At 42.7% G+C, this 15165-nt stretch overlaps 1 protein-coding gene across 1 annotated transcript in view; it reads right to left on the reverse strand.

Annotated features, from left to right (window-relative positions):
* The window catches only part of kdm5a (lysine demethylase 5A), a 278206-nt gene that overhangs the window by 144828 nt on the left and 118213 nt on the right, over positions 1 to 15165 (reverse strand). The window contains exon 14 of the mRNA XM_080190586.1: positions 5411 to 5605. Coding sequence (XP_080046712.1) covers positions 5411 to 5605 — 195 coding nt within the window. The remainder of the gene's footprint in view (positions 1 to 5410; positions 5606 to 15165) is intronic.

The raw sequence follows: 15165 nt of genomic DNA on the forward strand, positions 1-15165 counted from the left end.
CTACTGTCCAGCATGTGTACAGCCCTGTGTTGTGGCCTTACCAAACTGGCACGTCATTTTAGTCATCAATGAACCAGGGTTGACTCTCTGGCTTGACAGCAATAGTAGAACAAAGTTATAAATTATGGTTGAATACTACTGAACGTTGCTACTGATGGCCCACACTAGCATTGGATATCCAGTTTGAGTTACTCAAAAGGTCATCAAATCTTTTCTCTTTTCTCAGAGAAAGAATGTATCTCATTTTCCCATATCACTCAAGTATTTCTCCAATTCCATTTTTGAAGGCTACTATCCATCATCCTTACAAGCTTTGAGTTCCAAATCCTAAACTGCCATTGCATTAAAAAAATTTTTCAAAAGTTCTTCTAGCAATCACCTTAAATCTGTGTCCACATTGTTAGAATTGTTAGCAATTCTTGAGAGTATGAAAATAGATAAGTCCCTGGGCCGGACGGGATTTACCCTAGGATTCTCTGGGAGGCTAGGGAGGACATTACAGAGCCTTTGGCTTTGATCTTCATGTCGTCATTGGCTAAAGGTATAGTGCCGGAAGACTGGAGGATAGCAAATGTTACTCCCCTTCTTGAACAAGGGGATAGAGACCATCCTGGGAATTACAGACTGGTGAGCCTTACTTCTGTTGTGGGCAAAGTTTTGGAAAGAATTATAAGGGATAAGATTTATAATCATCTAGAGAGAAATAAATTGATTAGGGATAGTCAACGTGATTTTGTGAAGGGTAGGTCGTGCCTCTCAAACCTTAAGAGTTTTTTGAAAAGGTGACCAAAGAGGTGGATAAGGGTAAGGCAGTTGACGCAGTGTATATGGATTTTAGCAAAGCATTTGATAAGATTCCCCATGGTAGGCTACTGCAGAAAATGCAGATGCATGGGATTGAGGGTGATTTAGCAGTTTGGATCAGGCATTGGCTAGCTCAGGCACTGGATAGAAGACAGAGGGTGGTGGTTGATGGGAAATATTCAACCTGGAGTTCAGTTACTAGTGGTGTACCTCAAGGATCTGTTTTGGGGCCACCGCTGTTTGTCATTTTTATAAATGACCTAGATGAGGGTGTAGAAGGATGGGTTAGTAAATTTGCTGACAACACCAAAGTCGGAGGAGTTGTAGACAGTGAGGGTAGATGTTACAGTTTGCAGAGGGACATAGATAAGCTGCAGAGCTGGGCTGAGAGGTGGCAAATGGAATTTAATGCGGAAAAGTGTGAGATGATTCACTTTGGAAAGAGTAACAGGAGTACAGAGTATAGAGCTAATGGAAGGGCTCTTGGTAGTGTCGGCGAGCAGAGATCTCGGGGTACATGTGCATAGATCCCCGAAAGTTGGCACCCAGGTTGATAAGGTTGTTAAGAAGGCGTACGGTGTTTTAGCTTTTATTGGTAGAGGGATTGAATTTCGGAGCTGTGAGGTCATGTTGCAACTGTACAAAACTCTGGTGCGGCAGCACTTGGAGTATTGCGTACAGTTCTGGTCGCCGCATTATAAGAAGGATGTGGAGGCATTGGAAAGGGTGCAGGGGAGGTTTACCAGGATGTTACCTGGTATGGTGGGAAGGTCTTATGAGGAAAGGCTGAGGGACTTGAGGTTGTTTTCGTTAGAAAGAAGAAGGTTAAGAGGTGACCTAATTGCGGCATATAAGATGATCAGAGGGTTAGATAGGGTGGATAGTGAGAGCATTTTACCTCGGATGGTGTCGGCTAACACGAGGGGACATAGCTTTAAATTAAGGGGTGGTAATTATAGGACGGATGTCAGAGGTAGGTTCTTTACTCAGAGGGTAGTAAGGCCATGGAATGCCCTGCCTGCAGCAGTTGTGGACTCGCCAACTTTAAGGGCATTCAAATGGTCAGTGGATAGGCATATGGATAACCTTGGAATAGTTTACGTTAGAGGGTCATTAGATTGGTTCCACTGGTCGGCGCAACATCGAGGGCTGAAGGGCCTGTACTGTGCTGTAATATTCTATGTTCTACTAGTTCTCAGCTCTCCAGCCAATGCAGAGCTTTCCTCTATTTACTCCAGATAAGCCTTCATGATTTTAAATGGCTCCATCAAGTTTCATCATGACCTTCTTGATGAAGGTGTTGAATCTAATTATTTTTGAAAGCCAGAATTAAAGGAGTGCAGATACTTTGGAAGATTTTGGGACTGGAAGAGGCTGTAGAAACAGGAAGGTGCAGGATCACAAAGATTGGAAAAAAAAATTTCAAAATCAAGACATTGATCAAGGCAATCTCAGGGTGGTTGGAAACTTCAGGTGGAATTCAATGCCCCTTTCTGCAGTAAGCCTTGAGGCTGGGGCAGGTGGCAATCCCATTACCTTCTCATTCTCATCCAATAAAGTCTGGAGTGGGTGGGCTTGATTGCACTAAAATAGCATTGGGCCTTTTTCTAGAAGAGTAACATTGGGCACTCGCCAGTTTTCCAACCAGAGGACAGTTTCATGTCACTTCAACTCTCAAGGTGCAAGTAAGGACAAGACCAGAGTTTTGGATAACCTCAAATTAATGGAGAGTACAATGTGGGAGGCGAGCCAGGAATGCATTAGAATAGTCAAATCCAAAGTAACAAAGGTATGGATGAAAGTTTCAGCAGAGGAGCTCAGGTAGGGCGAAGTCCAACAGTGATTTACAGGTGGAAATATGTTCTCTTAGTGATGATGCTTATATGTGGAAGTTCACCTCAGGGCCAAATATGACATTAAGGCTGTGAACAATCTGGTTTAACCACAAACAGTTGCTAAGAGGTATGAATCTGTGGCTAGGAGACATATGACAGACTTCAGCCATTTCATTTCAAGCCAAGAACTATAGAATCATAGAAACCCTACAGTACAGGAAGAGGCCATTCGGCCCATTGACCACAATCCCACCCAGACCCTACCCCCATATCCCTTCATATTTACCCACTAATCCCTCTAATCTACGCATCTCAGGACACTATGGGCAATTTTAGTTTGGCCAACCAACCTAACCCACATGCCTTTAGACTGTGGGAGGAAACCAGAGCACCTGGAGGAAATCCATGCAGACATGACAAGAATGTGCAAACTTCACACAGTGACCCAAGCCAGGAATTGAACCCAGGTCCCTGGAGCTGTGAAGCAGCAGTGCTAACCACTGTGCTACCGTGCCGCCCAACTGGTTGATACCACTGGATACGGCAAGGCCAGTGGGCCCCAACAACATATGGCTGCTGTACTGAGGAACTCCAGAACTAGACGAATCTGTACCCAATTTGCTGCAGTACAGCTACACCATTGGCGTCTACCCAACAATGTGCAAAATCACCCAAGTATGTCCTGCCAATGAAAAGCAGGAAAAATCCAGCCTGGCCAGTTATTACCACATCAGTTTACCCTCAATAAACATTAAAATAATGGAAGGTGAACCATGCTATCAAGCACATTCTGCAGGGACCACTCCTTCCATGACACGCTGGTCCATTGCTCCATCACTCCCAACACCCAATCCACTATCCTTGCAATCACAGAGTGCAACATCTACCCCTTTGTTTCCTCCCTCCTCACTGCCCCAAACACTTTTCAGGTTAAGCAGCATTTTATTTGCTCTTTCTTCAATTTGGTATATTGCATTTGCTGCTCCCAATGCAGCTGCCTCTACATGGGGGACTAAACACAGATGGGGGACTAAACACAGATTGGGAACTGCTTTGCAGACACTTTCTCTTAGTCTACAAGCATGATTCCAACGTTCTATCGCTTGCCATTTTAACTCAGCACCTTGCTCTCATCCCCACATATCTATCCACGGTCTGCTGCTGTGCTTCTATGAAGCTGGGCAAACCTGGAGGAGCAGCATCTCATCTTCCAGCTGGGCAAGCTGCAGCCCGTGGGATTCAAGTTTGAGCTTGGCAACTTTATATCTTGACCTTGATCCTCCATTTAATTGTCTCCCCCCCCCCCAACCCCCACTACTTTTTTTAAATCAAATATTACATTTATATTTTACCTCAAGTCAAGGCACCCCCTCCTGCTCTCACACCAGGTCATTTCTTCTTAAAATTGTTATTTCTTGTTGCAATTTCTACATTCTCTCTCCCTCCCTTCAGACTTGATGAAGAGTCAATGATTGAAAATGTAAACTCTGTTTCTCTCCCCATAGACGCTGGCAGGCCCACTGAGTTTTTCCAGTACCCTCTGTTCTCAACAACACGTTGACTGATACACAACTTGTGTCCGTTGATGCAGATTCCAGACCATTACAGCCTTGATCCAAAAATAGACAAAAGGGTGCTTTCATCAATTGTCTTCAACCATGCAAAATCAGAAGTGGTCTGATTTGAATTGGTCCCTTTTAGCACAATGGGAGTGCTACATAGAATGAAGGAGGGTAGCCTCATTCTGAAGATGGTATTTGGTATCCACAAGGATTATACAGCGGTTATTCCTGTCACATCTGAGATAGATCGTGACAAGGTCAAATAGGACTTTTTCTCATGTTGGTTCCCTCATCAGATGTTGCATGCCCAGTCCGGCAGCTATGCCCCTCAGAGCTTGGATGTTCAGTCAGCTGTTGTGCTACTGATTAAGTCTTAGTGATCCCTCACCCAGCGTACATTCTGTGCCCTTACTTAGAAGGAGCAATGAGGAAAGCATCATTCAATATAGAAAAACACCAAACCACCAGCTGATGGAATGCAGCAGCTGGTAACAATGTTTCCTTCCTCATGTTTGACCTGATGCCATGAGACTTTGTGGGGTCTGAAGTCAAAGTTAAGGACTCCTTCTAATCCGTCTCCATTGTGCACCAATGAATTGCAACTTTTGGTGGGTTCCAGGAAACAGAATATATCCAGGGCTGGGAACGGATACATCTGACACATTGTCTGGAAGGTATAATTTGATGAGTATTATTATGATTATGTCAGGTTTTTGCATGACTAGTTTTTGGGGCAGCCCTCAATTTCTGCACAAGTTCCAGAATGGCAGCAAGGAGCATATTGCAGTGTTGACTGAGCTGAGCACACCCTTGTCAGGTTCTAGGTCCATATCTGAGGAGGTCATCTGTTTCTTTATTCTTAATTTTTCAGTGGTAGTTTGATATTATTAAGTGGCTTGCTAGGCCGTTTCGTAGGGTTGTTAAGATTCACTCATTTTGCTGGACTACTGGTGGCAGATTTTCTTCCCTAAAATACGAGTGAATCAGACAGTTTGCTACAGAATCCAATAGTTTCATGGCCACCATTATTATCATCATTTTCAGTACTTCTTTTCACTAATTGTATTTAAATTTCCCAGCTATGAATTTAACTCATGTCTCTGGACTACTAGACCAGGGTACCGGATTACTAGTATAGGAACATAACCATCATACTACCAGACTCAAAATATGTTGCATTATTCTTTCATTCTACATATCCTTACATACCATTTGATTGGCTGCCTTTCTCAGCTGTGTCTCCTCCTCAATCATGGTCACCATCTCCTTGTAGACAGCAGCAGCCAATTCAACATCCAAACTCTCCGGATCAGCTGCCATCTTGCAGATCAGCTCTTCGTGTGAGAACACACAATATCGATGCAGGCGTCGGTAATGGCTGACACACTGACGGCCAATGGGAAGCTAAAGTCAATGAAACTGAAGAATCAATACTACATTCCAGCAAACGACAGTCCTCTGCTAACACAGTAGCTATAAACATAGAAAATGGGAGGAGCAGGCCGTACAGCCTGCTTCCAAAAGGATTGTCACATTTACTAAGTGCAGCTGGCAACACATATAACTTCACATTCTGAAGTCCAATTGAGTAACCATCTCAGGAGATCAGGTACCAAACAAAAATGTCCCTCTCTTCCACTGAATTCCAAATGTTAGAAATGGAGAGATGGCAATGAGACATCTGCAGGTCAAGTCTTATTAGCTCAATTTTTGACACTGTTTTAATTTGAAAAGCATTAACCAGTATCCTGTGGAAGTATTCATAATTCAGACAGAGGTCTACTGAAATGATCTACAAGAGATCACCAGAAAAAGGGAGGTAAATAATTTTTGATTAGTTCCTAAATCTCAGGAGTTCTCAGATAGGACAATTCTATCAACAGAACTTTGGGAGAAAGCACATCCAGAGTGAGATGTAGCCAGACTGAATGTGGGGCTATCAGGAATTTGGAACTAAGTGGAAATCTGGTGCAGAGGGAAAAGAGGTGCTTTCTAACTTTTAAATCCTAGGAGTGGTCTTGCCCTGAAGTAATAGAGGACACAAGGAAAAGAGCTGATGGATAAGAAGTGGGTATGGTCGGGTAGGTATTTAAAAGTTCTTTCACTTTTAGTTATCATTTGTAGTTTGTGGTCATCATTCTGTTTTATCATTTGTAAAGGCTATATTCTATTGTAACAATGAGCAGGAAAGAAGGGCCTTCGAGAATTGGATATAATCTGATAGAGCATCTTCCAAAAGTTTAATTTAAAGGTGGAAGTCATGATAGAAGAGCTCTAAGCCATGGTCTGTTCTTCATACTAAATCTGGGAAGGCAGGAACATTTCCAGTTCCTGGGTCAGCATATGTGCAGGAAATGTCTCCACCTGCAGGTCCTGGTAGACCGCATTTTGGAGCTGGACTGGCAGCTGAGGACACTGTGGAGCATGCGCAAGGTGCAGAGCATCGTGGGTAGCACGTATATCGGTTCCCGCAGGGTTCAGTTCTCAGACCACAACTATTTACAATCTATATCAATGACCTACAAGCAGGGACAGAGTGTAACATAGTGAAATTTGCTGATGACATGAAAATAGGTAGGAAAGCAGGATGTGATGAGATTAAAAATTTACAAATGGATATTGACTGGCTAGGGGAATGGACTAGAATCTGGTAGAGTTTAATGTGAATAAACGGGAGGTTATCCATTTTGGCCAGAAAAATAAAAATGCAAATTACTATTTAAATGAGAAATAGATTCAAAAGGCATCTGTGCAGAGGGATCTGGGTGTCCTTGTGCATGAGTCTCAAAGTGGATATGCTGATGCAGAATGTTATAAGGAAGGCAAAAGGAATCTTGGCATTTATTGCAAAGAGTCTGGAGTATAAAAATAGAGAAGTGTTGTTACAATTGTATAAGGCATTGGTGTATTGATTCCAGGTTTGAAGGGACGGTTGTATGAGGAGTGGTTGAGTACCTTGGACTTGTACTCATTACAGTACAGAAAAATTAGGGGCGATTGATTGAGGTACATAAAATACTCAACGGGATTAATAAAGTAAATGTTAACCAACTGTTCCCCCTACTAGAACAGCCTAGGACAAGAGGTCATAGTTGTAGAGTAAGAGGGAAGAGGTTCTAGACAGAGATAAGGAGAAAGTACTTTTCACAGAGACTTGTGAATCTATGGAACTCACTGCCCCGATGCAGAATCAATGGATTCAAGAAAGAGATAGATAAATATTTGATCAAAAGCGGGATAAAGGGCCAGGGGAAAAGGTAGGGAAGTGGAGTTAGGGTGAGATAGAAATCAGCCAAACCATTTAGAATGGCAGAGCGTGCTCAATGGGCTGAACTGTTTATTCTCGCTCCTAGTTCCCATGTTTCTACAGAGGGGTGATCATAGCAGAGGCTATGATTCCCCAGGTAGGAAAGGAATGGGTATCGACGAGGCAAAGCAAGAGGACAAGGCAGCCACTGCAGAATCTTCTGTGGTAATTCCCCTGCAAAACAGATATATCATTTTGGATATTGTTGAGGGGAATGGCCTCTCAGGAGAAAGCAGCAACAGCCAAATCTGTTGCAATAAGGTTTGTTCTGCTGCTGCAGGGAGGAGTAAAAAAGCATGAGAACGCAATAGTTATAGAGGATTCAACTGGAAGGGGTTAGAAAGGCATTTCTGTCGCTGCAAAAGAGGCTCCATGATGGCATGTTGCCTCCCTGGTGCTATGGTCAAGGACATTTCAGAATAGCTGGAGGATATTCTGAAGGGGGAGGGTGAACAGCCAGAATTTTGTGGTACACATTGGTACAAATGACATAAGTAAAAAAAAAGTATGAGGTCCTAACAACAGATTATAGGCAGATAGAAAGCAAGCTGAAAAGTAGGACCTCAAAAGTAGTGATCTCAGGATTACTACCTGTGCCACGTGCTAGTGAGAGCAGAAACAGCAGGATCTATAGGTAAAATATGTAGCTGAAAAGATCATGTGAGGGGAGGGTTTCATATTTCTGGGACACTGGGACTGGTTCTGGGGGACGTGCGACCTATACAAACTGGATGGGTTACACCTAGGCAGGATCGGGACTGATGTCCTTGGAATGGTATTTGCTAGAGTTTTTTTTATTCGTGGGACATGGGTGTCGCTGGATGGCCAGCATTTATTGCCCATCCCTAGTTGCCCTTGAGAAGATGGTGGTGAGCTGCCTTCTTGAATCGCTGCAGTACATGTTCTGTTGGTTGACCCACAATGCTGTTAGGGAGGGAATTCCAGGATTTTGACCCAGTGACTGTGAAGTAATGGCGTTTTATTTCCAAGTCATGATGATAAGTGGCTTGGAAGGGAACTTGCAGGTGGTGGTGTTCCCATGTATCTGCTGCTCTTGTCCTTCTAGAGGGAAGTGGTCATGGGTTTGGAAGGTGCTGTCTAAAGATCATTGGTGAATTGCTGCAGTGCATCTTGTAGATAGTACATACTGCTGCTACTGAGCATTGGTGGTGGAGTGGATGTTTGTAGATGAGGTGTCAATCAAGCGGGCTGCTTTGTCCTGGGTGATGTCAAGCTTTTTGAGTGTTGTTGGAGCTGCACCTATTCAGGCAAGTCGGCAATATTCCATCACTCTCCTGACTTGTGCCTTATAGACAGCGGAAAGGCTTTGGGGAGTCCGAAGAGAGTTACCCTTACCAGCTCTTGTAGCCACTGTGTAGGGGCAGCTTTAAACTAATGCAGCAAGGGAATGAGAACCTATGTAAAAATTCACAATGGAGGAATCAAGAACAAGAGGAAAAGCCAGCAAGCAGAATAAGGAAAGTGATAAGCAGAGAAATCAAGGGCCAGAATCAAACAAGGACAGAGCAAAAAGCAGTCGAAATGGGACAAGAAATGTTAAAAATGCTCACCTTAAGGAATGCTCAGAGCATTTGAAACAAAATGGATGAATTAGTTAAGCAGGTAGATGTAAAGGGGTATGATATAGTTGGCATTATGGAGACGTGGCTCCAAGGTGACCAAGGATGGGAATTAAACATTGAGGTTGATTCAGTGTTTAGAAAAGCCAAACAGAAAGGAAAATATGGTGGCAATGCATTGTTGATTAAAGAAGATGTTGAGACAATACTGTGAAAGATATTAGTGCAGACAACATGGAATCTGTATGGGCTGATTTAAGAAACACAAAAAGGAACAAAAACATTTGTGGAGGTGACATACAGACCATTAAACTGTAGCTATAATGTTGGGAATAGCATTAAACAGGATGCTATTTAACACATGCATGTGTTAAAGGAACATCTGTGATTATGGGTGACTTCAATCTGGATATAGATTGGGGGAGTCAAATAAATCACAGTACAATAGAAGAGGAATTTCTGGAGTGCATACAGGATGACTTTCTGGAATAATACATTGAGAAGCCAACAGGGGAACAAGTCATCTTGGACTGGGTGTTGTGCAATGCAAAAGGATTAATTGGCAATCTAGTTGTGAGAGAACCCCTGGGGATGAGTGGCCATAATATGATAAGAATTCTTTGTCAAGGTGGATATTGATGTAGCTGATTCTGAGACTAGGATCCTGAATCTCTATAAAGGTAATTATAATGATATGAGACATGAATTGACTAATGATGGACTGGGAAACCTTTCTGAAAGGACGGACAGTGGACAGGCAATGGCAGGCATTCAAGCAATAAATAGGTAAACTCCAAATATTGTTTATTCCTGAGAAGGGAACTGTGGCCAAACCATGGTTTACAAGGGAAATTAGAGATAGAAGCAACAGACAAATTGGCAAGAGAAAGGAATAGGCCTGAGGATTTGGAGCAGTTTAAAATTCAGAAAAGAAGGACCACATAGAATCGATTAAAAAGGGAGAAAATCGAGTATGAAAGTAAGCTCCCGGGGAACATAAAAACTGACAGTAACAGTTTCCATAACTATGTATAAAGAAGAAGATTGACAAAAACGAATGTAGACCCCTTACACTCAGGAACAGAGAATTTCTAATGAGGAACAATGAAATGCTGGGGAACTAAATGCATACTTTGCTTCTGTCTTCACCAAGGAAGACATGAATAATGTACTACAAGTTCTGAGAGAAACAAGTTTTAGTGAGCAGCTGAAGGAAATCAATCCATGTTAGCAGAAAAATGGTTTTGGAGAAACTGATGGATTGAAGATGGATAAATCTCCACAGCCTGAGAAACTTCAAACCAGAGTCCTCAAGGAAGTGGCCCTGGAAATAGTAAATCCAGGGTGTAATGGTGGAAGAGTGTTTTTCTGACCAGTGATGTTCTGCAGGAATCTGCACTGGGACCACTGCTGTTTATGATATATATTGTTGCAAGGTTGAGTAAATATAGATTGGTGTTTTAAAAATTGTAAAATGCTGGGAAAAAGCACTGTATGGTCCTTTTAAAAAGGTGGTGCTTTTTCTGTGCTTAAAAACACAAGTGCAGATAGAGTGCCCCAAAATGAAACATTTGTATCAGAAGGTCAAGCAACAGGGTTACCAAGGCAACAGGCTTCCAGGCATTTGAATTATTTGAATTCAATCTATGTGAATTCAGGGATTCAGGTTTCTGGATCATTGGGGCCTCTTTTGGGGAAAGTGTGACCTGTACAAAAAGGACGGGTTGCACTTAAATCCCAGGGGGACCAATATCCTAGCGGGGAGGTTTGCTAAGGCTACTGGGGAGAGTTTAAACTAGAAAGGTTAGGGTTGGGAATCAAATTGAAGTGACTGTGAGAAAAGGAGGTTAGCTCACAAATAGAGAAAGCTTGTCGACAGTGAGAGAGGGAGGACAGGCAGGTGATGGAGAAGGGGAGTGCTCAGACCGAAGGTTTGAGATGTGTCTACTTTAACGCACAGAGTGTTGTGAACAAAGTGGATGAGCTTAAAGCGTGGATCACTACTTGGAAATGTGATGTGGTGGCCATTACAGAGACCTGGATGACTCAAGGACAGGACTGGTTACTTCAAGTGCCAGGTTTCAGATGTTTCAGAAGGGACAGGGAGGGAGGAAAAAGAGATGGGGAGTGGCACTGTTGATCAGAGGTAGTGCCACAGCTGTAGAAAAGATGGACGCCATGGAGGGATTGTCTACGGAGTCTCTGTGGGTGGAGGTTAGGAAAAAGTCTGACATGTAGATATCAAGAAAGAGGACGTGTTGGAGCTTTTGAAAAGCATCATGATAGATAAGTCGCCGGGACCGGATGGGACATACCCCAGGCTACTGTGGGAGGCGAGACAGGAGATTGCTGATCCTCTGGCAATGATCTTTGCATCATCAATGGAGACGGGAGAGGTTCTGGAGGATTGCAGATGTTGTTCCTTTGTTTAAGAAAAAGAGTAGTGATAGCCCTGGAAATTACAGACCAATGAGTCTAACCTCAGTGGTTGGTAAGTTAATGGAGAAGACCCTGAGAGGCAGGATTTATGAACATTTGGAGAGGTATAATATGATTAAGAATTGTCAGCATGGCTTTGTCAAAGACAGATCATGCCTTACGAGCCTGATTGAATTTTTTGAAGCTGTGACTAAACACATTGATGAAGGAAGAGCAGTAGATGTAGTATATATGGACTTCAGCAAGGCATTTGATAAGGTGCCCCATGCAAGGCTTGAGAAAGTGAGGGGGCATGGGATCCAAGGGGACATTGCTTTGTGGATCCAGAACTGGCTTGCCCACAGAAGGCAAAGAGTGGTTACAGATGGGTCATATTCTGCATGGAGGTCAGTCACCAATGGAGTGCCCGAGGGATCTGTTCTAGGACCCTTACTCTTTGTGATTTTTATAAATGACCTGGATGAGGAAGTGAACAGATGGGTTAGTAAGTTTGCCAACACAAAGGTTGGAGGTGTTGTGGATAGTGTGGAGGGATGTCAGAAGTTGCAGTGAGACACTGATAGGATGCAAGACTGGGCGGAGAAGTGGCCGATGAGTTCAACCCAGGTAAGTGTGAAGTGGTTCACTTTGGCAGGTCAAATAGGATGGCAGAACTCTTGGCAGTGTGGAAGATCAGAAGGATCTGGGGTCCGAGTTCATAGGACGCTCAAAGCAGCTGCGCAGGTTGAAGCTGTGATTAAGGTGGCATATGGTGTAGTGGTCTTCATCAATCGAGGAATTGAGTTTAGGAATCAAGAGATAATGTTGCAATTATATAGGACCCTCGTCAGACTACACTTCGCTCAGTTCTGGTGGCCTCATTACAGGAAGGATGTAGAAGCCACAGAAAGGGCACAGAGGAGATTTACAAGGATGTTGCCTGGACTGGGGAGTATGCCATAGGAGGATAGGTTGAGGGAGCTCGGTCTTTTCTCCTTGGAGAGACGAAGGATGGGGAATGACCTGATAGAGGTGCATAAGATGTTGAGAGGTACTGATCGAGTGGATAGTCAGAGGCTTTTTCCCAGGGCCGAAATGGTTGCCACGAGAGAACACAGGTTTAAGATGCTGGGGAGTAGGTACAGAGGAGATGTCAGGGGTAAGTTTTTCATTCAAAGAGTGGTGGGTGCATGGAATGGGCTGCCAGCAACGGTGGTGGAGGCGAATTCGATAGGGTCTTTTAAGAGACTTTTAGATAAGTACATGGAACTTAATAAGATAGAGGGTTATAGGTAAGTCTAATAATATCTAAGGTAGGGACATGTTCAGCACAAATCTGTGGACCGAAGAGCCTGTATTGTGCTGTAGTTTTTCTATATTTCTATGTGAATTAGGCACTTAGATACCAATAACCTATTAAATTTAAATCTGATGGTTTTGGCAACCTAGGACCAATCCTAATCTGGGGGATATTGATATGTCATCACAGGTATAAAAGGAAGATGACAGTGCGACAGAGGAGGAGAGTAACTGCTATCTGCCACAGCTCATAACTTTTAACTCAAAAGCCTCATCTCGAAAGCAAAGAAAAAATGAACAGAGAAGGCCCAGAATATTCCAGAAGACATAAAACTCGGTTGTAATTGAGATAGCAATTAAAATTACATTTTTTGTTAATAAGTGGGAATTGCATTTATCTAAACAGCATTCCATTAGAATTGTGTTTTATTCAGTTTGTTAATAGTTAACTTGTTCACTGTTAGATAAATACATTGTTACTTGTCGACTTTTAAAGAGAATGTCAAGTAGTTATTTTGATTAAACCACTGAAAGTTGCTGAAGAGCAAATCATACCACTTCACACTCACTTTTACAGGTGTGTGTTAGTTCTTGGAGGGAGGATCCATCTCCACTTCATAACAGATCCTTTTTTTTTTACACAGAGTGTAGGTGTCTGAAACGTGCTGCCAGAGATGGTGATAGAGGCAGATACAATAGGGGTGTTTAACAGGGTTTCAGATAAGTATATGAATATGCAAGGAATAGAGAGATATGGGCCAAGAGCAGGTGGAAGGGATTAGTGTAATTTGGCATCATATTCGGCACAACAAGCCGAAAGGCCTGTTCCTGTGCTATATCGTTCTATGTTCTACTGATGGTTACTTTCCAAAATTCTTTGGACTCTGGACTGGTTCCTACAGGTAGCTGGAGATAGTAATGTTAGCCCACTATTCAAAAATGGAGGTAGAGAGAAAACATGGTACTATATGCCAGTGAGCCTAATGTCGGTACTGGGAAAGTTGCTCCATTATCAAGGATTTCATAACTCAGCATTTGGAAAGCAGTGGTTTAATTAGACAAAATCAACATGAATTTCTAAGGGGAATGTAACTTGTACGTGGCACAGTGGTTAGAATTGCTGCCTCACAGCACCAGGGACCCAAGTGGTTTGGCATTCAAGACACCCACCACTCTATGTGAAAATAAAAGGAATTGTTATGAAGTGGAGGTGGATTCACTCCTCCAAAAACTAACACACACCTGCAAAAGTGAGTATGAAGTGGTACGATCTGATCTTCAGCAACTTGGTGGTTAAATCAAAATAACTCCCTGACGATCTTTTTGAAGTCAACAGGTAACAATTTATTTATCAAATAACAGGTGAACAAGTTAACTATTAACAAACTGAATTCAATTCTAATGGAATGCTGTTTAGACAAATACAATTCCCACTTATTAACAAATCGGCCTTGGGTGACTGTGTGAAGTTTGCACTTTCTCTCCACGTCTGCATGATTTCCCCCCCACAGTCCAAAGATGTGCAAGTTAGGTCGATTGGCCACGCTAAATTGCCCCTTAGTGTCCCAAGATACATAGGTTGAGATTGACATGGTAAAAATGTGGGGATATGGGAATAAGGCCTGGTAGGTGCCAATGCAGAATCAATGGGCCGAATGGCCTCTTTCTGCACAGTAGAAATTCTGTGATTCTAGTAGAGCTGACTCAGGAGAATTGGTGGATGTGATCTATTTAGGTTTTCAGAAAGCTTTCAACAAGATAAAGCACGTGGGATTGTGGTTAGTGATTTGAGATGGATAGAAAGCTGATTAGCAGAAAAGAAGTACAGAGTTGGCATAAATGAGTCTTTTTTCCCAATTGGCAGGGAGTGACTAGCGAGCTACCGCAGGGATCCGTTATGGGGATACCCAACTGTTCACATCACATATTAGTAATATGATGATAATTAATATTATTAATAACAACAATATTAATATGATTTGCAAGAGGGAACTAAATGTATTATCTCCAAACGATGCAAAGTCGGACGGGAGGATGCAGAAATGCTTCAGTGTGATTTGGACAGGCTGAGGGCACGTACAGGGCAGATGCAGTACAAAATGCATAAATGTGAGTTTATCCACTTCGGTAGCAATTATAGGAAGGCAGATTATTATTTGAACAGGTGTAAATTGAGAGAAGTGGATATTTAGTGAAACCCTGGTATCCTCGTGCATGAAGTAGGCAATAAAGTGAGCAAATGGTATGTTTGCCTTCATAGCAAGGGGATTTGAGTACGGGAATAAAGACATTTTACTGCAATTGTATAGGGGGTTGGTGAGGCCACCTGGAGTATTGTGTGTACTTTCAGTGTCTTTATC

Source organism: Carcharhinus amblyrhynchos, chromosome 6, assembly GCF_965287045.1.
Source record: "Carcharhinus amblyrhynchos chromosome 6, sCarAmb.v2.hapA, whole genome shotgun sequence".
Lineage (NCBI taxonomy): Eukaryota > Metazoa > Chordata > Chondrichthyes > Carcharhiniformes > Carcharhinidae > Carcharhinus > Carcharhinus amblyrhynchos.